The sequence below is a fragment of the Aulonocara stuartgranti genome, assembly GCF_965226115.1.
Source record: "Aulonocara stuartgranti genome assembly, chromosome: 10".
Lineage (NCBI taxonomy): Eukaryota > Metazoa > Chordata > Actinopteri > Cichliformes > Cichlidae > Aulonocara > Aulonocara stuartgranti.
Window position 1 is genome coordinate 7,302,540 of NC_138946.1, and position 23,529 is coordinate 7,326,068.

Consider the following 23,529-nt stretch of genomic DNA (forward strand, 5'->3'; position numbering starts at 1 on the left):
TAGTTGCTGTTGCTTCCACTTTGCAATAAGTCTACTTAAATACTGTAATATCTCAGAGGGAGGACTTGTTGCAATTTGTTGAGCTCTTTGGAACAACCTGTTCATTCACAAATGTTTGTAAAGGGAGACTGCATGGCAAGGTGCACCTGCAGCAATTCAAAGAGATAAATACTTTTGTCTAAATAGTGTATGTTAAAATCAGCGTGATGTATAGGCACAAAAACCTGGGACAGCTGTTGTCCCAAGAGAATCTATGCCAGAATTATTGGTGACCTCTGATTGGCCCTGGACTACAAGAGGGTACTTTTACAACACAACTGATATAATTATTACTAAAGTTCATAAAGATGATGTATTTTGGTCGCTTAATAACTTTTCACCTTGCATCAGTATTTATTGTTGGTTTTGGACCACTATCCTGCAAATTAATAATAATAATAATAAAAAAAAAAGAACATTTTAGATGAGCTCGAAGTTGTACTCATTATAGCAGCACTTAGCTGTAACATGTTAGATTTACTCACTATTAAATTAACTACCATACCAGAGTGTTATCCGATAGGTGAACCTTGCGTGTTTATTAACACAAGAAACTGCAACAGCCCTCCTGGCCTATAAATGGAGGCTGAAGGAAGCCTTTCATGATTAATGGTTCAAAATAAGTTTTACTTGGTTCATGCTTGATCCATCCATCAGTTCCACTCTGTCTGACACAGGGGGTAGGTGGGGTTTTTGTGCTCACATCCAGAGCCGTATACCTGAGATGATCATACCATGGGTGTTTCAAGGAGTCTGAATCTTGAGCTTTCAGCTCACAGGGATTACTTGTACATGGCTAAAATTCGAAAAGGAGTACATGTATGACTGAAAACCGGTGGTGACGAGTGAGGAGAGAATCTGACGGAGAAACCGAGGAGCACGGCACGGCGACTGGCTCATCGTCCTTCTTTGTGATGCTTCCAATGAGCACATTTTTAAACAGTGGGCTTCTTGTTTTATTCCAAACTAGCAACTGATCCCAGGAAAGTCTGGGTACCTCTGGGCTAAAGTAAACTTGCTGTAGTGCCAAATTATAAGAGACACTTTGTGTGAAAACAAAACAACTGGCAGTCTATTATAAACCTACACTGCATTCTCCACAGTCTCTTCCTGCTTGGTTACAAGGTGTAGCTTTGGGAAAAATGATTCATTGATAGCCTCTTGACACAGAATGGAGGTTTCTAGCATAACTTCACCTACTTCCTAGGTTCGTTTAGAAGAACCAAGGGTCTGAAGAGGTCGAGGCTCTAGCAACACTTGCAGTATAAACAGCAGCTTTATTACTTGACTAACGCGTTTTGGCTTGTGGTGCTGATCAAGTAATAAAGCTGTTTTTTTTTATCCTAGTTTAGAGTTGCTGGAGCTTCAACCTCTTTAAAGCTTCTATGAACAAAATATTTGAGTGAAGGAAGCGTACGCTGCTCTTAGCTCTGCCTGGAAACAGGCTTGTAAATGACTCCAAATATACCTCAATTGAGGGCAATTAAGAGGATTGTTAGGGCTTCCTTTTAAAAAAAAGAAATCACCTAAACTGTTCATGTGATGAAAGACAAGCCTACATGTTGTTTTATAATAAGGTGCTGTTTATTTCATCATTTCATTATTCACATCTCACAGTACACTTTCTTATAGCTTTGAATTGTAGTTTTTAACCATGTGTAATACTGACCTCAGCCTCCTCTCCCAGGCTTCCTGGCGTCACTCCCACCTCTGTTCCTGGGTACATTTGGTCGCAGGGACTCGGATTCTAACTTTTTACCCAGGGCCAGAGGCTTGAGGGAGTCTGGAGCTGGCTCTAGATTGTTGTCTGGTTCAGTCCTGCAAACTGTGAAGTGCTTATCTTGTTTTGTTTATTTATTCACACAAAGTCCAGATTAAGTGTTTGATCACTTTAACTGCAGAGAGCCGCCACCATAAACAGGTTATAGCAGCCTTTGAGGGACGCGGGCGGCGCTTTATTCAACGTTCAGATGATGTGGATTTGGCATGGATTAAAAGTGGACTGCAGGTATTTTGAGTTCCTCGGCCGTTTCCTGTCAGCATGCCTTCAGAAGTGTGCAAGCACTGAGCAGGAGTGTTATAGTGGCTGCCCCGATGATGCACCACTGCATCACAAGCAGACCATTAAAGATTAACAGCCTCATCTGGACGGCAGAGGAACCCCGCCGTAACTAAAAATACTTATGATCACTTGGTGCAGACTCCCACTGCAACTGGTCTTTGTTTTTGTTTTTTTATGTCTGTACAACTTTAAGGCAGGAAGTTGAATTTTTTTAAATAGGAGTCATTCTTAAAATTCATGCCTCCCTGCACAGGATTTTTTGTTTTTTTAAATAAAGGACGGGGAGCCTGGAAGTATTCTAGTGTCCATCAGGCCTGATCCACTGAAACCAAAGTCAGAACAAGTCGTCCTAATGTGCTCTGCTATGCCATGTAGATGAAGGTGTTTATATCCGTCTCATCCCGCTTTATGTACTTATGGTCTATCAGCCACTCAATCTGCTCCTTGATCATCTTCTTCTGTGGTAAAAACATGTTCTTTAGGATTTCCACCAGCTCCGTCTGCAGCTGAGCGTTGTTGATGCGCTTCCTCATCTTCATTATTTGGATGATGGCCTCCTGGACGTGAGAAAAGGAAAAGAAGAGGGTGGAAAAATAACAAAGCAGGTCAAGAAACTGCACTGTGAGGCTCTTTATTCACAGTAGGTGAAGTTCAAAACAATTGAAGATACACCAGCCTCTCCACCTGCATGCTGCGAGCTCATCTCTGTACCTGTGTTCTTAGTATCCTGAGCTGGACGATGCCCTCGTTCTCCTCCTCTCTCATTCGCTCCGTGGTGAGCTGCAGCCGACCGATCAGGTTGATCTTCCCCCTTTTCTGAACCTTGGAATTTTTTCTGTAAAGTTGAATTTGAAAAATAAATGCCCCGGGTCAGCGTATGGACCTGTGGTCTCAACTAAGATATCTGGTCTGCAGTGTGACCAACTATTAACACCATCATCACTGGTCTGTTCGCACTAACAGCAGTGACGCAGAGAGGCCCGGAAGAAGCTGCTAGTTGTCTAACCCTGCTTACCTAAGCTATTATTTATTTAATAGGTTTTTATTTATAATAATATTATTTGTATTACATTTGCATATATTTTTATATTACTTATTATTACTAGTTTCAAATCACAAAAATGTTATTAGACAAAAACTCTTTTTTCTCATTTATATAACGCATTCTCATTTATCACTGCAACAATTTCTTGCGTTCGTAGAAAAACTTCATAAAAAATTAAGGGAGCCTCAAGATTTTTGCATAGGGCTGCACATTTAAAGCACATCTAAGATCCTGTTCTTAAAAACAAAAGTGTTTTCAAATTAAAAAGAGAATGAAGTGATTTTGAATCTGAAATGTTCCTATTTTTGGAATATGATAATTTCATTCAATAACCTCTCAGCATCTCTAGTGTCCCTCAAGTACATCTGATGCTATAAATGTGGTAAAAGCTGAAACACATGCACAGAGCTAAACTTCCAACCACTCAAAAGTTATGTAATGGATTTTATGAGTCATTTGGAAACAACAGAGTGTGCAAAATTATATTTCTTCCTCACTAAGACCAGACTGTGTATTAAAACTTCACAGAAAGAACTAAAGAGGCAAAGTTGTGAATAAGAAGAAGAAGAAGAAGAAGAGAGGAACAGGGTGAACGTGATCACTTACATGAGAGAAAATTCCTGGTTGACATAGAATAACGTTCCTTCTGCAAAGTCTTTTGGCGAAGACACTGCCGGGTCATAGAGCAACACCTGCCTCTTGAGTTTGGGAAACGCTACCAGAGACTGGGCGAACAGAGAGGTTTAAGGAGGGAAACAGAAAATCTTGTATTAATCAAACAAAAGAACAAACTTGTTTGTCTAAGACGTGGTAGAGACAGTCATCTACAGTTCACAGGCACTTTTGTCCTCGTTGTTTACCCAGAGAGTGCGCCGCAGCTCTGCATCGGGCAGCTCAGTGGCTAATTTGAGGTTTTCAAAGCTGATCCGCTCCCTCGGTCGCTGGTTCCAGGCAAACAGCACCGCCAGCTGGAATGTGGTCACCTCCAGGTCATACTGGCCCACCTCGTTCTTAAATGTTATCTGGAGAAGTACATTTTATTTAGATTACTAAGTTCAAACAATAAAGAAATAATAGATCGCGGGAGGAGTACATGTGCACGGTCGAAACTCTCCTTTGTAAAAAGTTTGAAGGAACTGCCTGGAAAATGTTCAATACAGAATTAATATGCTAATGTGGTCACCTCAGACACACACATGCTTTTCTAACCTTGGGCAAATAATCAGAATGATGCTGGTTTGAAGGGACAGGAGCTGATTAGCTTATTTCAGACAGTGGAGAAGTGGAGAAGCTGCTGAGCTCAGTATTAGATAAAAAAGGATTATTCTAATCTGTGAAATATGCAAAGCTGCACCAGTGAAAGTTTTCCAGTAAACTGCTTTGGCCATTACAGTAACTGGAATGGTGCAATTTCACAGTTAAGTTGTTTTTGTGAGTTCTTGTGCAGACACGTTAGACTCACGATGCCGTTGGACATGAGGTGATGCCAGTGAAGCTTCCTGCCACTGTGGTTCTTCTTATAGAAGTCTTCTACCTCAGGTATCAAATCCTCCAGCTCCGTAGGGAGAGACACAAAAACCTTCTCGCTGCTCCTCGACCACGCTCCAGCATTCAGGATCTTTATGTTGACCGAGTCAGCTGCAAAGGAGCGCACCAACATGTAAACCAACAGTTTACAGTTATAGCACATCCCAGTCAAAAGTACACATTACTGCACCTTGCTGGCTGAAACCAGCTACTAGTTAGCTTAGCATAAAGAAAGTCTTTAGGCTTTTGTGTTATCTAATGTTAAAACAGTATTTGATGTCTGTCTATTTTGAACACTGTGCTCACTGTTCTCGTGGAGGATGTAGATTGCAGTGTATTGAACTGTAAGGGAAATCCCCTTTGGGGTTGTGTCTCCTCCCAGTAATTTACATGTTATGTTACTTTTTTATTCTACCCAGAAGACAAAGTCGTAGGGGTTAGCCGTTTCCCCCATTTCCAGCCTCTATGCTAAGCTAATCTACTGCTCATTAGTCTTTGTGTTTAGATTATACATGAGTGACATCAATCTGCTCATCTCAGTGGAGAAAAGCAAGAAAGTAAAATGTACTTGCTTCCCCAAACTATCAAACTCTGTCATCATTTTATTAAATAAAACATTTTCTGACTTTACCTGGTAAAGCAAGCTTGTTATGTTTATGCATTTCTTTGAAGGACTGGTTGAGGTCCTCCGACACCTTGATGTCTTGGAACATCCTCGCTAGCTTGTTGACATAGTCAGCTGGCATTCCTACTTCCTGTTTGGACAAATGACATCACAGTAAAGATTAATCAATTAATCGTGTTACTAATTGTGTCACAAGTTCTGTCGGTGATACTTGTGATGATAAATGAAAAGGAGACAGCCCCAGATGTCTCACTGATGAAAACATTTAGTAAACAGAGTAAGGTGAGCTTCATAGAAGGAAAAATAGAAAGTAAATGTTCCCCGTTAGCTCCTACCCTGAGCCACTCCACCATGTTCTCCTCTATCTCGCTGTCGGCTGAGATGTCCAGGATGAGCCGACGGGTCAGGTGGGCTTTGTGGTAGCGCATGAAAACATCTTTGTTCTGGACATACTTCAGGACTAAAAGCTGCAGGAAAACCGATAAATAAATTTAAATAAACACCGGTTGGAAAGGACTCAGCAGCGACTTTCGGTGTTTGTTGCAGTTTCTTGAGAATTCAAACACGTAAGAATATTTTTCTGAGTTGGCACAAATTTGTTGAGGTTATTGCTCTTTACTTCTTAACGTTCTTCCTGCATGTTCTCTCAAAACTTCCAGAGCAATAACTAACAGTAGATCAATGTCAGATGCAGGAACGCCATTTTAAAAACTTACAAGAACACTAAACTTACCACTTCCTTGAGCTTGGCCTCGATCTCTTCAGAGGTGAGCTTCTTGCTGAGTGGAGTCTTCCTCAGGAGCATGTCACAGTAGTTGGCTAGCAGCTCTGGACACTTGGACTCAGGCTGAGTTTTCAACCCTACCCTGTAAACGCAGGTGAGGAGAGACGAGTGTAATCAAGCTGTCATTCGGAGCTGAAGTTCATGCAGGCAGCTCTCTTACCCTTTCTGTTTCATGGGAAGCTCTAATTTAAATATCGTGGCATCATTCACAACCGCTTTATAGGCCTGCAAAGAGGATTGAAAAAAAGTTCTGAGGATATTCTAAGACAGGCACCCTACAGTTACAATGGAACAAAGTGTGACTCACTTTGTCTCTAGCAGTCAGGAAGCGTGGATCATCCTGAAAGGCCTCTTTCACCAGTCGACTGAAGCGGTTAAACAGGGTGAGCAGCTGCTCCACGTATTTCTCTGAGTCCTGCAACAAAGACCCGATGGTGCAACCACTCACTGAGATCAGGATAAAAGTTCAGATTTACATTAACCAAGCTCAAGGTCCACAAACTTACAGTACGTTGAAATTTTATCTACAGGCCTTAAATTTTATAATTTAAGCATTAAAAATCTAAACCATTAAAAAAGGGACCATAAGGACCACAAGGACAACCTGTAATACCAGTTACAAACAGGTACAAATGCACTATTCTTAAAATTAAAAACATTTATAAAAGCCCCCCCATCTGGTTCATTTTCACACTGCACAAATTATGTAGAAAGCAATAAACTTACTCCCTGACAACACCCTTATAGTGTTTCTTAAAAGAGAAGGGACATACACTTTGAGGCCAGTGGTACCCCTCAGCCTTCGAGATTTTTTTCTTTCAAAATTCCAGGTGAATATTGCATCCACAAGATTTTTAGAAACTTTACCTCTGGACTTGAGGTCAAGTTCAAACTCGTCTGAAGTTTTTAGTAGATACACCTATGGTATCAGTTTTAAATTCCTACATCGCTTCAGTCTCGAGTTATCGCATTCACAAACTTCGATGTCCATGGTGCCCACTTGGCCTCCTGGCAGGGTGACAACAATACCCTCCGATGGGGTATCTAAGGAGTCCAAGGATTTGTGTAGATTTGGTGTACCACATCTAAATTTCTAAATTAATTTATTAGCATAAAAAGGACTGAGTGTGAGACGAGAATTTTTCAGCTTAAACAGAAGTGTGGAGGTGTAAAGTGAGGAAAATGTTTTGCAATATTAAAAAACAACCAAAAAATAAAAATCTAACATGTTCTCTGTTAGCGCTGCGACAGACTGGCAACCTGTCCAGGGTGTACCCTGCCTCTCGCCCTATGGTAGCTGGGATAGGCTGCCCCCCCAGCAACCCTGACAAGGATAAGCGGAAGAAAATTGATGGATGGATGTTTAGTCTTCATGCATAAGATTAACTCATCTGCTGCACACCCATTTCTTTTCCCAACCCCAACGATCTCTCTCTGGATCATTATCAAGCTGGCGTTTTGATTAATAAGAATGACGGCATCTCAGCATTTACTGCTGTCATTGAAACGCATCTCGATGTTAATACAAACTGTAATAACCTGCAGTCTATTCTGGCTAACCTCCCACCATCACCAGTGTGGCATGTTTGTCTGTGCGACACTCACAGAGGTGATCGTCTCCGCCGACGCTACCATATCGGCCAGCCCAGCACTCATGATGTGCTCCTCCAGGTCCTTCAGCATGGGCTCGATGCCGTTGGGCACTTTGTCCATGAGAGAAAACATCAGGTGCAACTCTGTGGTGAAAGCAAAGGCATCATCCTTGCTTTTTAGAAAGACTATGACTCAGAGTTATGGAGCAGTCAACAGCAAGGAGGTGGGCAGACCCTAAAACAGATGATATACTGCAAGAAATAACTCTGTGATGCCCCAGTCTTTACCAGAATCAATACAACTTGAAAAATTAAGACTGAACTAAATCCCTAAATGTGCATTTCTGTACTAGTGACATGTCTCTAATGTTCATTTTGTAGCTACATTATAACACGAGCAGGAGACGAGCTACTTTAAAATCCATTATTGTGGAAGGCCTTTGTCAATTTCATGAATTAAACCACACACACACACACAGATGCATTAATAATACGGATGGGTGGTTAATGCAGCCCAGAAACTTGACAGAGGTCTTAATCACGAAACAATTCTCCAATACAAACTTTTATGTATTCTTAAGATTTTCCATATTGGACATTTACATTGAAATCGTGCAAAATGTCTGGAAGAAAAATGCTACATAATCTCTGGGTAGGTTTAATGCACCAGGATGTGTTCATCTACAGTGAACAGCAATGTGAGCAAAAGAAAAGAACAAGATGTGATACCAGCAGCTAAAATATCAAATTGAAAACTAAATGCATCTGTGGCAACGAGCACAGACTACCTTTAATGTATAAAATTATTATTGTGATATAAAACCTCATGAATAAGTCTCAAAGCTCGGGCACAGATACAAGACTTGAAAGCCTTTTATTATTAAAAAACAAACAAACAACAAATTCATGTCTGAGTAACGAGTTTCAAATCCTTATTTTTGTTTTACTTTAACCTGAACAACTTCTGCACTTCCTGCACTCAGTCTGTGTGTTTTCAAACCAGCGCGAGAATCAGTTATGATCCACTGAATACCTGTTTTTATTAACGTTATGAAATTTAGTGTATACTATTTAACCAGTCCCCCCCCCCCCCTCCCCCAAGTAAAAGCTTTGGATCCCACAGGACACTCAGTTAGAACATCGAGTGCTGTGACAGACGGATCTATCGTGACGACCTTCCACCTCACACGTCGCCTTCTGTGTAAACCTCCGACTTCGTTTTAGATTAACGAGGCTGGTCATACTATCACACAGGGATGTTGTACAGATGCAGAGAGATTTGTTCAGGCTATTTTCTAGTGCAAACCTGAGCTGGCTGAGCCTTTGGTGGGAACAGTCCTGCCGTACTCACTCTCTGTCTCATTTCGTTTGATCATGCCCGGACATTCGGCTAAGATGGTCTCCTTGAACGATGTTACTAGCGCATTGACGCAACACTCCATTAACTGCAAAGATAAGCAGAGGCAAAAACACTCAGAGACAACACACGTGCAGATATCAGAAATCAGCATTTTTGGGACGATCCTTCAGCACTGTCTTTCCAAGAGTAAGAGGAGAAGACCAAACTTGGAATAAGCCCATCAAGGAATAATAATAAGAGGAAACGTGAAATAGGCTTTGCGTGAAATAACCCAAAGATTAAAGTAAAAGGAAATATGTGAAAGGAACGCCTGGCCACATCTGTATTATTCACTATACTACAAACAGCAGTTTGTAAAAACAGTAAAAACTGCAGTTCAAGGGAACTTGAACTGCTACATACTCTAAATATTTATTTGCAATCTTTTAATCACACAAAGTAAACAAGGATATTTTAAAAATATGCTTTTTGTCTTTGATTTCTGGGTGAAAATCGTGAAATATGGCAAAAACTGGCACAATATTTTTTTTTTTTTTCTTTTTTTTTGGAAGTGGCACAATATTTTTTACTGTAACTTGAAAAAGAAGAAAAAGCTTAAAAATTAAATAGAATATAAACATTTAGAGACCACAGAAATTGATGTTTATGTTTACACAATTTCAAACTAAAACAATGGAGCTTATACTAACTGCTTGTACAGAGTTGCAGTCACGTCTCGTCTCTAGGTAACGCAGGGCACGTTTCTCCTCTTCCCTCAGCTTCGAATCAGCCTGATGAAAATAAAACATATATATGCAATATTTATGCATGTTAGAAAAAGCTAAAAGCAAACATATAAAGATGAAAAGCCTGTAAGTTTTAAATGTTTATAGTTGGTATTTCACAAATATGGGATAAATAAAGGTAGTTATACCAGCAAGTAAACAGTGAGCAGCAGTTCCATTAAAATAAACAGAGAAACTGGGAAATCTGTTTTCTGGCCCAGGAGTGTTACTCACATATTTCATGTAGTTTTGGACGCCGTTCTGCTGGAGGTAGGCCGGTGCTTGTGTTCTGTAAAACCTCTCAGTAGAATCCATATACGCTTTTTCAAAGTTATCCCTGTAGATCTGCAGCTTGTCGTCGGGGTTGGAGCACAGGTTTACTGCTCAGGACAATAAAAATCATCACACAGTGAGATACAATACAATTTTTTGAGCTTGAGTGACTCAAATGTTAGTGTTAAGTGGTTAAAAAAAAGTAGTACAAAGGCTAGACATAGCAAGACTGTTGATTTGCATATCTGTGGTTTTTCATATTTTTCTCTTCCTGGTCCTGTGTTTTTTTAACAGATGGTGATGAATTACATTTTCTACTGCGCTCCATTTTCAGGGCTCGCAAAATTGCTAGCCCGATGGGCAGGGCTGAGATAGATTTTGGTCGCCCGACCAGAGATATCGCTAGCCCCGGGACGTAGGGCTAGTACTCAGAAATCCTTAAGTACTTCTGAAAAGTTTTTGTGTTTTTCTGGAAAGGCAGCTAATTTTGTGTTACTTTTCAAGTGTTTTCATCATTTCAAATGTTAATAACTAAAGACAGTATTTTGGATTTTGTCTCACTTGGCCTCTTGGCCGGAGTTTATTCAATAAAGAAAGAAAGAAAGAAACTGAAAACTGAGTTTTCGAAAATCTCCACCCTGGCAGGAGTTTTAAAAAATCTGTTTTCAGTGAGCAAAAACATTGTTTACGTCTGGACGAAAGGCCCAAAGGCCCAAACGCATAGAAAAAGCTGCGTTTTCAAAAATACCCGAGTAGGTGTGGACATCGCCGTAAAGAGTTAGTATGTTTGGTGCATTCAGATCATTGTTCTGATTGCAAAAGCGAAGAAATACGAAGAAATGAGGGGTGACTCAAGACTTTAGTATGTATAACACAAAGAGTATTTCCGGTAGTCCAAAAGGTGTGAAGCAGACCATCTCCAGTTGTTGTGCATTCATAAACAATGTCTGTCATGTAGAACAGGAGGCCTCAGCCTCAATACCAAGCTGCTGAAACCAAAAGCTACTACGCTGTCATTCACGAGCAGTCATATTTTCTACCCTTTCTGATCTATGACTGGACAAACAGAACCTTCAGACGTCGCCTGCAGGATCCAAACAAAGGCTTGAAACAGGTGTGCCTCAGTTTTTCTCACCGTATGACTCCCGCACTCCGATGACCAGCTGTGAGTCAAAGGCCTCCCCCAGCCTCTCGGCGTGGACGAGCTTCATGGCACTGTCTTGTAGCCTGTTTTTAATGTTGGAGAAAATGGACTCGTTCCATGTGTCAAGCATGAGCTGCAGTGAGCATAGAGAAAAAGTGTTAAACACAAATATGCACACTGACGAATGTTTCTTTGGATCACAGTAAAAAGACAGAAACAAACAAACCCACTCACCTTGCGGACGATGCTGTCCTCCATGTTGGACTTCTTGTTGCTTCCTTGCTTACCCATCAAAGTGATCTCCAGCTGGCAGAAAGGTTTGGGCAGAATGTCACACTGTGTGAAGAACTTCCTCCACTCCACAATGTACGCCTTCAGCAACGCCGTGTCATCTTGGTGACTAAGCACCCGCTAAGAAAAGGAGAGAGACACAAGTTAGGGTCAGTTTGCACCTGCAGAAATAAATTGGTAGCCGATATTTAAAATTAAGATACACCTTAAAGAATCAGCACGAACACTGATGAGAAATTTAAACTGATGTCAGAACAGAAAGTATTTTTTAAATGTCTGGAGAAAAAAAACATAGCCTGTATCTATCATTCAAACAGACACAGATAATTTGAAATCTCTGTCATAACATTCATCCAACAATTAATGGAGCAGTTCCCAAAACGGTCAGCTAACAGGTAAAAAAAGGAGAACTTACACAAAACTTTGGGGAACAAGTTGATAAATCTCAGTTTGAAATTGAGACTAGGCTAGATTTTACTAAAGTTCTGTAATACTTATATCTTTTAAGTATTTTTATTACAAATGCCACTCCATATTAGAGAAAAAAAATCTGTTAAAGGGAAACCTACTCTTTAAACGCTGGATGGAGGAACTCATTTCAGCGTGACTTTAAAGCTCTGAGTACTAGAGAGCAGAATGCCGTCCGGCCTGACCGGGTCATCTGTCAGGGGAAGTTGGCTAATGTTGGACGATGATGCTGCCAATTAAGCATAAAGGGGACTCTCAAAACCCAAATGTCCCTTCTGAGAGAAGAAAGGAGCAGTTGATCTTCAGAGGACTGTGTGAAAGTGTCAGCTAAGGCAGTGGGACCAGGTTTTTCTGCTACTGTAAAGTAGAAGCAACCTCACAAATAACTGAAAGTCTATGTGTGCTGCAAAAATGATCAAAAGAGGAACTCATGACATGAATCTATTTTGTTCATTGAAACAGGGGCTGTACAACAAAGAAAGCTTAAATTATAAAATTTTTTTTTTTCCATATCTAGCTTCATTTATTCCAACAACAGCAATCAGACTAGCTACAAGCAGACGGACGTGAAAGATGCAACAGTGGCAGCATGTCAACAATCACAACCATGGACAGGTGTAGTGGCCGCAGAGTCACAGTCACACAAAACAGTGGTCTGAGATGAGAGGTTTGCAATGGTTGCTTTGAAGAAAGGATCATTTGCTGTCAGTTGTCTTCTTCAAAGCATCTTAGGTGTGTCACAACGGAGTTAAAACACCAATAAGTTGCAGTCGGTCTGCTACTCATCTGTGACTGAATGAGGTTATGTTTGCAATTATATGCAATCTGTCTACGAAGATAAAGTGATTAACTGTAACAAATTAACAAAAAGTGCAAATTTGTTGCTGTCTGCATCCACAGAAATTCATGTCAACTACTTACATTCAGTGTCCAGCCAGAACCCCGTAGATACAAATCAAAAATTGCTCAACAAATAATGAAGCAGTTTCTACAATACGGCAATTTATTGTGAAACTATAATGTTGCTTTTATACAGGAATATACCCAGAATACAACAAGCTGAGTGGAGTCCACGACTGCAAAGAGACCTGTTGCAGACTCAGATTGATGGTAATGTGAAGGCATCTGTCTGCATTTACAAATTAGACAGCAAACCTTTCCCAATCTGTGTGAGAGTGACTGCAGTCAATATAAGTCAAACTGTGACTGTTTAAAGACATGTTGCCTCCCCTAGGCAACCTGTGCAATCACCTTGCGATCAAAAGTAATTGTCTGGGATCGAGGATATTTGCTCGTTCAACCTCTGTCTAGAAAAGTTCAGTGTAATCACTAGGAAACTGCCCATTCTTCCTAGTCACATAGCCACAGTAAAGGAAGATAAAACTACAATATTAGAAAAATGCAAAGATGTTAAACAGGAAGGCTTTCTCATCTACTCAGATAGATACAAAAACATTTACAAAACGCTAAAATAAGTCACAAAATATACTTGAGTGTTGGGTAAGATGCTTGTATATGCTGTCCAAGCAACATGTATGTGTAGGAAACACTGAACTTAAATGAACTGGAAGACAAAAAGCTTACTGCTTGTGCTTGTTTGATGAAATCTAATATGTCCTCTTTGAGGGCCTGGTGGATCTTAGCTGGACCTTTGTCGTCCCACAGGCACACAGCATGGACATCTCTGTAGAAGCAAAAAAAGGAGTCACATCATCACATCTAAAAACCAAAGCCTAAGGTGAAAGCGCAGAGGTAGAGTCACCGAAAACTTACGAGAACAGGTCAAACCACTGTTGTTTGGTGACGGACTCTTGCCGCAGGAGCTTCAGTACTATGGGGCGCATCAGGTCCCATTTATCTTCAAACTGAAGGGAGCCTTTGTTCTGGAAACAAGCAGGAGAGGAGAAGAGTCAAATTATATGACTCACTAAAACAAAACTTTAGGGTGAGCTACAACTCAACATTAATCTGCTTTCAAACACCTGGCAATTTAAGATTATTTATATGTATATATAAGTTTCACTTTCTCAGCTTTCTGTTTTTCTCTGTGAAACTTTCTCAGCTTTCTGTTTTTCTCTGTACAATGACAAAATTTTGAGATGGAGGTTTCTTTTTGACAACACAGATGAAAGGGAATGGGAGGCAGTGAGAGGAGAAGCAGAAATGCAGAATCTTCCCCACAGAGAACAATCACTTGTGATGACTTATCAAAATGGACAAAGCTGCCCCTCCTCAGCCACAGACTAAAACATGACTTCACGGGCCGACCATAAAGCCTGATTTAGGAATTGCAAAACACCATCACCATTCCTGGAAAACTGCTCTGACCTCAGTGTCCTGACAATACGTTTTCAGTGACAGAGTCTTTGTCTTTCCCTGGTAAGCAGAAAAAGCCTTAATATAGATGATCCAACAACAGGAAGTCTGAACCTTGTACTTCTGTACCACATATAAAATCTGCAAGTAGGCTAAATCTGCATATCAGATCCTCCCTGTTTCTTAACAACAAAACTGTGAAGTCTGTTAACTTACACACTCTGACTTAAATCGGCTTTATTCTTATATTGCTTTTCAGTTTTACTGACTTTCATTCAGTGCTCTTCCCCTCTCTTCTGATTGGTCAGATGCTGCCAACTTCACCTCATAACTAGAGTGATAAACTCTGTACTTATCGAGTTGTGAAGCAGATTTGTGTGACCACTCAGCCTGATTGATGATGTTAGGTGAAGTGAAGCCAGATAAGGAAAGATATCTCAGATGTGTTGAACTTGTTTTGCAGTGGAAACCCCAGGAAGCTTAAAGGACTGGATGCTTGTTCAATTCACAGTGTTAAGATTTGTACAAAAAGTCAAAATAAAAGCATTTGGATTTTAATTTAATCTCAGCTGTTTTTCATTTTGATGGGTCATATAGTGACTCATTCAAGACACGCTGCGGTGCTGATGGACTTTTGATATGTCTGATATTATTAATGCCAGTGCTGATATTGATTCAGTCTGCAGTGTGTTAGCTTTTTTGTTTCTTTTTTGTTATATATCATTCAAAAAAAAAAATACATAAAAAAAGACAAGTTTTTAGAGTGGTAATTATTGCACAATGACTTGATAATAGTGCAAATGAAATAGACTAAGGTTAGACTACCAAAACTACCATCTAGTTGCACAGTTTAATTTGTGGCTATATAACATTTTATTACTTGTTGATTACCTTGTGCGGGTTCTCTGCATCAAACTAGTTTAAATACCTTTATGATTTTAGTGTAGTTGGTCACAAATCCTGGGATCATAACAACCCTAATATTTAAAATAATGCGGCTGATCAACTATGCTAGTGTTTTACTGTTTTTTTTAAACCTCTTGTGCCAAGGAAACCAAGAAAAATAACTGATGTGACAAGAAATAAATATCTGCCTCTGACATTAGCAGACATCAATCACCAGTATATCACGGTTTCTCTGGCAATCATCAAAAGAGTTTTGGCCTTCCCTACAGCTGGACCAACCACCGTAGGTACATACAGGCTATTCCAGTTTCTTACTTTTTTGCATATTTGTCACACTTCAATGTTTCAAATTATCAAACACATTTTAATATTAGAGAAAGATATTTGATATAAGATCAAAACCTACCTGGCCCTATATGAAACAGTAACTGCCTCTTAAAGCTAATAACTGGTTGTTCCATGCTTGGCAGCAAAAACTGTAATCAAGCATTTGTGATACCTGGCAATGAGTCTTTCACATTACTGTGGAGGAATTCCTCCCACACTTCTTTGAACAATTGTTTTAATTAGGCCGCATTGGGGGGTTTTCGAGCTTGAACGGCCTGTTTAAAGTGAGTTCAAAGCATCTCAATTTGATTTAGGTCTGGACTTTGCTTAGACCACTGCAAAACCTTCATTTTATTTCTTTTTTTGAGCCATTCAGAGGTGGACTTGCTGGTATGTTTTGGATCATTGTCCTGCTGCATAACCCAAGTGAGCTCGAGTTTTAGGGCAAAAACTGATGGCTGGTGATTCTCTTTTAGGATTTTCTGGTAGAGAGCAGGATTCATGGTTCTACCTGTACAACTTCCTGAAGCAGCAAAGCAGCCCCAGACCATCAGGCTGACATCACCATGTTTGACAAATACTTTATCACACAACTGTATGTGGCCTATTTCTTGCTTTTAATTTGATTAATATGCACAAACACAGGTTGATCTCAAAATAGTCTGCATAGCTTTTTTCACCCTCTGGTGTCCCATTTCTCCTTTTACCTTTCACATTTTGTATTTGGATGACCTTTTGTTGGCAATAAAATAAGAGGAAAACAACGAATTTTCTTACTTTTTACTAGATCATTTCATAAATGCAAGAAAACATGGCACTATGGTAAAGAAGTAAAAAGCTAAAGGACCAGATAATCATAAACAGCTCACTGCAGAGTGGTCACATGTAGCAGATTTAATTATTTACACCTATCATTAACCTTGCGTGTGAAGGCCTTCATAATAAAGATCCACACAGATTCTGTTTTGGTCAAAGAATGTTCATCTGACAGTAACTGTTGAGAATCACTGAGTTATTTCCCTACTGAATAGACAGTTGTTGCATAGACTGCTGCTGTCACTTAACTATACCTAGCCTTCAGCTCTAGCCTGTGTCTGCTCACATCCATAGGTGTCTGACAAGCGAAGCTTTGTTAGCGAAACAGCAGCTGAAGATTACAGGAGCCACCAGAGCAAACAGCAGCTCCAGGCAGCCTTTAGCTTGGCTGCAGATTCCTGAGCCACTGACAGGTAGAGGATATGAGACCTGCACCCAGCGCGCACACACACACAGACTGTGGTTGTATTTTAACGCAGGTTCATTAAAGAATACATCCCTGTGACTCTGCAGCTCCCCCGTATCTGCCGTTTCCCTTCACATTTAGCAGTGTTGTAGCTTTTCTGTGTAGCCAGCTAAATCACTGATAAGTGGCTAATGTTAGCCAGATGCAACTTAACTGCTCCACGCTGAAGTAAACACCGACGGGACGGCCGTAAACGGGTGCAGCGTGCTGTTCGTTAACACCGGAGCTAAACGCCCACAGCACACTGCACACATGACAAGCAATTCCACGGACGCTGAGTACAAATAATTGAATCGAAGTGGATCCTACCTTTAGCAAATTAGACGTCGCCATGTTCCCTCAACTTATCCTCTCGTAAAATCTCGCGCGAACAACAAGACCTACGAAGATTAACCTTATCGAAATATCGCTGTTGTTAGGGAAGCTTTTGTTTTTTAAATAGAAATGTTTTAAGGACAAAAGTATCATTTTAACCACTTTCTTTTACATATAGATGTACTTTATTAATATGTATTAATAAAGTAAAATTATTTTTGTTTATTAATATTTACGTGCATTTATTTACGTTTTTTGTTGTTCCTTAAAGCTCAGCCTATGTCAGAATGTCTTTTTGTGGTGCTCATTTTACGTTTGTTGTATAATTTATTCTCACCTTCATTAATAACAGTATTTAACGACGCTCTGTAGTGGAACGTTTATAGTATCACATAAAAGGTTTATTTTTAGTTACAGTTAGTTTATAATGTAGCCATTAAGAAGTATTACTTGTTAAAGTATATGTTATGGTTTTCATGTTTCCTGCACTCTCCTTCTCCTAAAACTTTTTTGTTTATTTTTATGTTTTTGATTTGTGTGTGTGTGTGTGTGTGTGTGTGTGTGTGTGTGTGTGTGTGTGTGTGTGTGTGTGTGTGTGTGTGTGTGTGTGTGTTTTTCTTCTTCTTACAGCAACATTAGTGTAGTAAGTGTAACGGAGGCTTTGATTTTATTGTCATTCGTAAATTGTTGGGAATTAATCCACAGTGGAAGTCTCATTTTAACAGGTACAATCAATTTTTGGAGTGTTATTGTGTGTTCCCAAATTTGTAAGGTCACATCGAACGAAAAAAGGCACTATGAGATTTAATCATAGTTTGTACCTGACCAAAATATTTGAATTATTTTAAATGATTTGTGTGTTTTGTTTGTTTTGTTTTGTTTTAACATAAAATGATTTTTAAAAATTAATCATATTACAACATTGTAGAATAAACAGATTATAGACATTAGCTAAAATATTCTCAGGCTGAATATTATTTATTTATGTTCACAAACAACATGAGCAAAGTGTAATTTGAGCAGGTATACTGCACTACTTTTGCCAACCGTAAGGGATTATAGTGAAAATGTGGCGGCCCTAGATCTCCTGTGTCATCTTTACCATACCTCCACAAAACATTCCTTTTGCAAGTTCATAAAAAATAAATAAAGAGTCTAAAAAACAAAGTCAAAGTAAATAAAAATCTTTTAGTTTGGTTAATAATTACTTTACGGTAACTTCAATCAAAAAATCAGGTACGATGTATAATCACGTTTGTGAAAACTTTTTTTGAAGTTTATCATCTGCAACTAACTGAAGTTTCTTTTTAGTTCTCTAAACCTTATAGGATTTACAGAATTTATGCATTTAGGACTAATAAACCACAAAAAAAAAATGGTTCCTGTACAATAATGTATAACAAATACAGCTAATCAGAGACATTAGAAGGTATTTTCTGCCATACTGAACCACATAGCACTACCTCTGCTGTTTTACTTCACTTTCACTGCCTTGTAAATGATATGTAGGAAAAGTAAAAGGAAACATTTGCCACATATCACACTGAGTGCAGAACTGGAGATAGGAAAATGTTTGTACAGTCTCAGGGCCAGTTATTGTTTCACTGTCAGCATGGTCTTTATTATCATTCCTTCCCTGCATGACATGAGGGAGAGAGGAGAGAAGTACAACAACATTAATAAAAAAAGGAATTTTGCTCAGTCACTGCTGGGATTTTTCCATGACAAGATCATCCTGAGGAAAAAAGAAAAGCTTGGAGAAATCAAACCTACATTCTTTGAGTAAGAATGTAGGTTTGATTTATAAAGTGAAGTGCTGGGGACATTTCCTATCCTGTACTTAGACACATTATACTGTTACTGTATAATACTTTCTCCACTCTGGTGACCATATAGGAAATATGACCAATTAAACATTTGCTGCATACCTCATGAATAAACAAACCCGCTAATAGCGATAAAACATTACTTTTTATACAAACTTCTGTGTTGTCTACAAATGTTTTATATTAATTATAGCCTACAAATGAAGCGGGAAAATAATGAGAAAACAGGAAGAATCACAGGCGAAATGTTCACCACTCTAATAAACACATTGCTGCATATACTGGAGGTAGAAACTTTTGGGTTAGTGTATTTCTGTTCACCTCAAATGTATTTCAATTCCAAAATTCCAATTTGCAACAACTGCCTGGAGTTACTTTATATTACAAGCAGCAGCACAGGAGGCGTATCGAGGCCAGGTTTGAGAACAACACAAACCCAAGGCAGGTCTGGGAGGGCATCAGGGCTATCACGGACTACAAAAGAAGAACACCATCACCCTCAGCCGACAGTTCTACTCTGGCTGAGGATCTAAATCTCTTTTATGCCCGTTTTGACAGGGAGAACACCGACCCTGTCCTGTCCCCTCTCCCCTCAACCGACCCTGCTCCGGTCCTGAGCACTCATGAGCTGAGGCGTGTGTTCCGGAGCATTAACACCAGGAAGGCGGCCGGGCCGGATGGAGTGCTGGGCCGGGTGCTAAAAGACTGTGCTGCGGACCTGGCGGACGTCTTCACCTCTATATATAACACCTCGTTGTCCTGTTCACTGGTACCATCCTGTTTCAAAGCAGCAACCATCGTTCCCATCCCAAAACAGTCAAATGTCACATGTCTGAACGATTTCAGACCTGTGGCACTCACCCCCATTCCCGCCAAATGCCTGGAGAGACTGGTCATTAAACACATCAGAGCTGCTTTTCCACCATCCCTGGACTCGCACCAGTTTGCATACAGGGAGAACCGGTCAACCGAGGATGCGATCGCCACAGTGCTGCACACATTACTGAAGCACTTGGAACACAGGAATACCTATGCACGGCTCCTCTTTGTAGACTACAGCTCGGCTTTTAATACCATCCGGCCATACAAACTCCGTCCCAAACTCCACCAACTGGGACTTAACTCCTCTCTGTGCAACTGGATTGTGGACTTCCTCACTAACTGTAGACAGAGTGTCAGAGTGGGTAAGAACACCTCTTCCACCCTTGTGGTCAACACCGGTGCCCCTCAGGGGTGTGTTCTGAGCCCTCTGCTATACACTCTCTTCACCCATGACTGTATTTCCTCCTGCGCGTCCAATCTCATTGTTAAGTTTGCAGATGACACTACAGTGCTCGGACTTATATCCAACAATGATGAGACAAACTATAGGACAGAGGTGCAACAACTAGAGTCATGGTGCCACGACAATAACTTGGTCTTAAACACCAAAAAGACCAAGGAGATCATTGTAGATTTCCGGAAGAGGGGTCATAACAACCATCTGCCTCTCTTCATTGGCAGTGAGGCGGTGGAGAGGGTGAGCAGTTTTAAATTCTTGGGGGTAACTGTGACCGAGGACCTGTCCTGGGGCAACCATATCACCTCAGTTGTACGGAAGGCCCAACAGCGCCTCTACTACCTGAGGAGACTGCGGAGCGCACACATTCCCAGATCTCTGATGTTGAACTTCTACAACTGTGCCATCAGCAGCGTTCTGACGTATGGATTTCTAGTGTGGTTCCCCAGCTGCACCAAGGCCGATCAGCAAGCACTCCAGCGGGTGGTGAAAGAAGCTGGCAGAATTATTGGAACAAGTCTGCCAGAGATCAGTAATATCTTCCCCACTCGCTGTCTGAGGAGGGTGCACAGTATCCTGCGGGACCAACATCACCCTGCGCGCCACCTTTTCCATCTGCTGCCCTCAGGGAGAAGGTACAGGTCTATACAGGCCAGAACATCCAGACTGGCCAACAGCCTGTATCCACAGGCTGTGAGGCTCCTGAACTCTCTGCCCCCCTCTCACGGACAATAACCATATCCAACTTCTTAATAGCAATGAACTGGTCTGCATTGGTGCATCATATCTTTATTCTCTTCCCCCTCCTGCCCCCCCCCCCTCTTTCTTAAATAGATAACTATCATATCTGATATCATATCTCACAGTACAATAATATTGAATGGGTTGCATTGTTGTATTTTGTCATGTTTCTCAGGTCTTTGTCTGAATTTCTACGAACATTATTGCTAAGGATTGTCTTATTGCATTGGAGTCACACTGGGTTAAATATGTACACTTGGGATTTAAGGGGTATTTATTATTTTCTTCTTTTTTTTTGGGTTGTATGGAAGCCCCAAACGCAATTTCATTGTTCTTGACAATGACAATAAATAAATAAATACTAAATACTACAAAGTGAGAACCCTAAAATCAATCCCTTGATTTGGATCTGAGTTGGTCACACAATGTTGCTGTGATCACAAAAGCAGCAAGACAGCAGCTCTTCTTCCTGCGGCGCCTGAGAAGATTCAGATGAACTCCAGAATACTAACAAACTTCTATCGAAACCATTACCATTGAAATTATTCTGACTGGCTGCATCACCACCTGGTATGGCAACTGTAATGCCCTGTACAGCAAAGCTCTGCAGAGGGTGGTGAGATTAGCACAGCGCATCACCAGGACTGAACTGCCAGCCATGCAGGATCTCTATAGACAGTGCTGCATGAGGAAGACACAGCGGATCCTCTCTGATCCCAGCCACAGACTTTTCACACTTCTGCCGTCTGGCAGGCAGTTCAGGAGCATCCAGACCTGCACTAGCAGACACAGAAACAGTTTTTACCCACAAGCCATCAGGCTTTTGAACTGCTGACACTCTTTACACACCATTACACACTCACTACAATTACAGGGCTCTACACACTGTCACTTCAAAAAATGCCACTTAAATGCTCATTGCACAAGTTTTTGCACAACCGGTAAATACTTTTGCACAAACTTTAAATACCAACTTGTCTTAAATACTCTAAATATTAATACTTTTTCTCTCTTGTATTATTATTATTATTATTATTATTATTATTATTACTGCTATTTTCATGTTATTTTCTTCTTAATATAACTGCACACTTTCTATATGGTCATGCAAAACTGAGGAGCACGAGCCAAAGTATTTCATTATGGGTAAATGTAGCTACACTGTTTATCTGGACATAACAATAAAACCTGAAACCTGAACTTGAACTTTTCAGCAGCATTTGGTGACAGTGGAGTAGAAGAGCTCCCTTCCTCTCCTTTCCTTTCCCTTCCTTTGCTTTCCTTTCCTTTCCTGTCTTGCCAGAAGACATATCTTGCAGGACCTTGCTACTTGTCAATGGTCTAGTTAAACATGTCTTGCATTCACAGACTTTTCTTCTGATAACAATACCCCAAGTCTTTCAGGATGAGGGATAATGCCACGCAGCAGCGGAATGGCCAGGGGACATAGGAAGCCATGGGAAGAGTGTCTGTCTCCAGAATCCAAATTAGGATCTCCTTCCACACCAGAGGAGCCTGACAGCTGAAGACTCTGCCTCCCATTCTACTTTTACAAATGCTAGGAACCACAAGTAAGCCTTCAGGCTGAGAGTAAAGTGCTCTATTGGGATAAAATGATACTATACTAAAGTACTATATATACTTTAGGGTATATGGACCAATTCGGGGCTTTTATGTGAGGAGAAGGATTGGAGAGATTTCGCAGGTCTTTCCTCCCTACTGCTGTCGGACTCACAACAAAGACTTCAACTGATCAAACACACACATCCACACATGTGTAATAGCAATAACACTAAGTGCAATACTTTTTTCTCGCATTGTTGTATTATACTCAATTGTATATAGCATTTGTATTCTATTTTATTCCATTGTATATTGTATTTTATTTTATTCTATTCTATTGTGTACAGTATCTCATAGATATATTATTCCAGTGTTTTTTCTCTAATTTTTCTATGCAACTTTGCACTGTCCACTGCTGTAACAAAACAAATTTCCCACACGTGTGGGAACCTGTAATAAAGGTTATCTTATCTTATCTTAAAAGGGTTTTAAGAGGAAGCAAATGAAGAGAGGCTAATACGGAAGAAATATAATCTCTGTTTCTAGCCTCTGCTAGTAGCCTACTTTTGTCTGCTCGTCTGTCTGGTTATTTCCTCTTTGGTTTTTTCGGATCAGCAACTTTTTAAAAACATAAAGTGTGTGTTGTTAGACTCACATGCTGACTTCTGCAAAAAATGTGGAACATTATGTGGAACTCGGGAACAAGGCATAGAGATGCAGTGCTAGCCCATCAGAAAAATCAGAAAGGCAGATCTCCACACCGCATGCCACAAGTACGCGATCAGCAAGTAGGACTTTATAAGCATGAAAGTTTCCGTAAACAACACTGCCAAAGCATCAATGAGCAATTTGTACAAATATACTAATAACAATAATTCATCCCTAATAAAATACGTTTTGTGTTATTTTTTTCTGACTAAACTAACTGTAATTATCCTCTTTATCAGCTTAATAAGTTTGACTGCACTGTGCACACGTCACCTAGAATTCGTTGCAACCA

At 40.3% G+C, this 23,529-nt stretch overlaps 1 protein-coding gene across 4 annotated transcripts; it reads right to left on the reverse strand.

Annotated features, from left to right (window-relative positions):
* Positions 1–1,601: 1,601 nt before the first annotated feature.
* Positions 1,602–23,463, reverse strand: LOC309716123 (cullin-5). 4 transcript variants are annotated; one of them, XM_082549752.1, is made up of 19 exons: positions 23,185–23,463; positions 13,748–13,857; positions 13,559–13,658; positions 11,450–11,626; positions 11,207–11,348; positions 10,033–10,178; positions 9,724–9,804; positions 9,026–9,119; positions 7,688–7,818; positions 6,390–6,497; positions 6,243–6,307; positions 6,032–6,164; positions 5,634–5,765; positions 5,305–5,428; positions 4,609–4,784; positions 4,007–4,168; positions 3,753–3,871; positions 2,813–2,936; positions 1,602–2,658 (listed from the first exon to the last, which is right to left on the reverse strand). In XM_082549752.1, exons 1-19 carry the CDS (start codon positions 23,212–23,214, stop codon positions 2,464–2,466), a joined length of 2,349 nt encoding a protein of 782 aa, XP_082405878.1. In that variant the 5' UTR covers positions 23,215–23,463; the 3' UTR covers positions 1,602–2,463. The 4 variants fall into 4 exon arrangements, with proteins under 4 accessions (XP_082405878.1, XP_082405876.1, XP_082405879.1 ...); XM_082549750.1 differs by having other exon boundaries at positions 8,981–9,119; XM_082549753.1 differs by lacking the exon at positions 23,185–23,463 and adding an exon at positions 17,115–17,190.
* Positions 23,464–23,529: the final 66 nt, after the last annotated feature.

Excerpts from the sequence above, each read along its gene's own strand:
- LOC309716123 (XM_082549750.1), bottom strand. The coding sequence starts at position 23,214 with ATGTTCCACATTTTTTGCAGAAGTCAGCAT. Across the intron at positions 10,179-11,206 it reads CGGAGTGCGGGAGTCATACG|TAAACCTGTGCTCCAACCCC; the intron begins GTGAGAAAAACT and ends TGTCCTGAGCAG. Across the intron at positions 9,805-10,032 it reads TCCAAAACTACATGAAATAT|GCTGATTCGAAGCTGAGGGA; the intron begins GTGAGTAACACT and ends TATTTTCATCAG.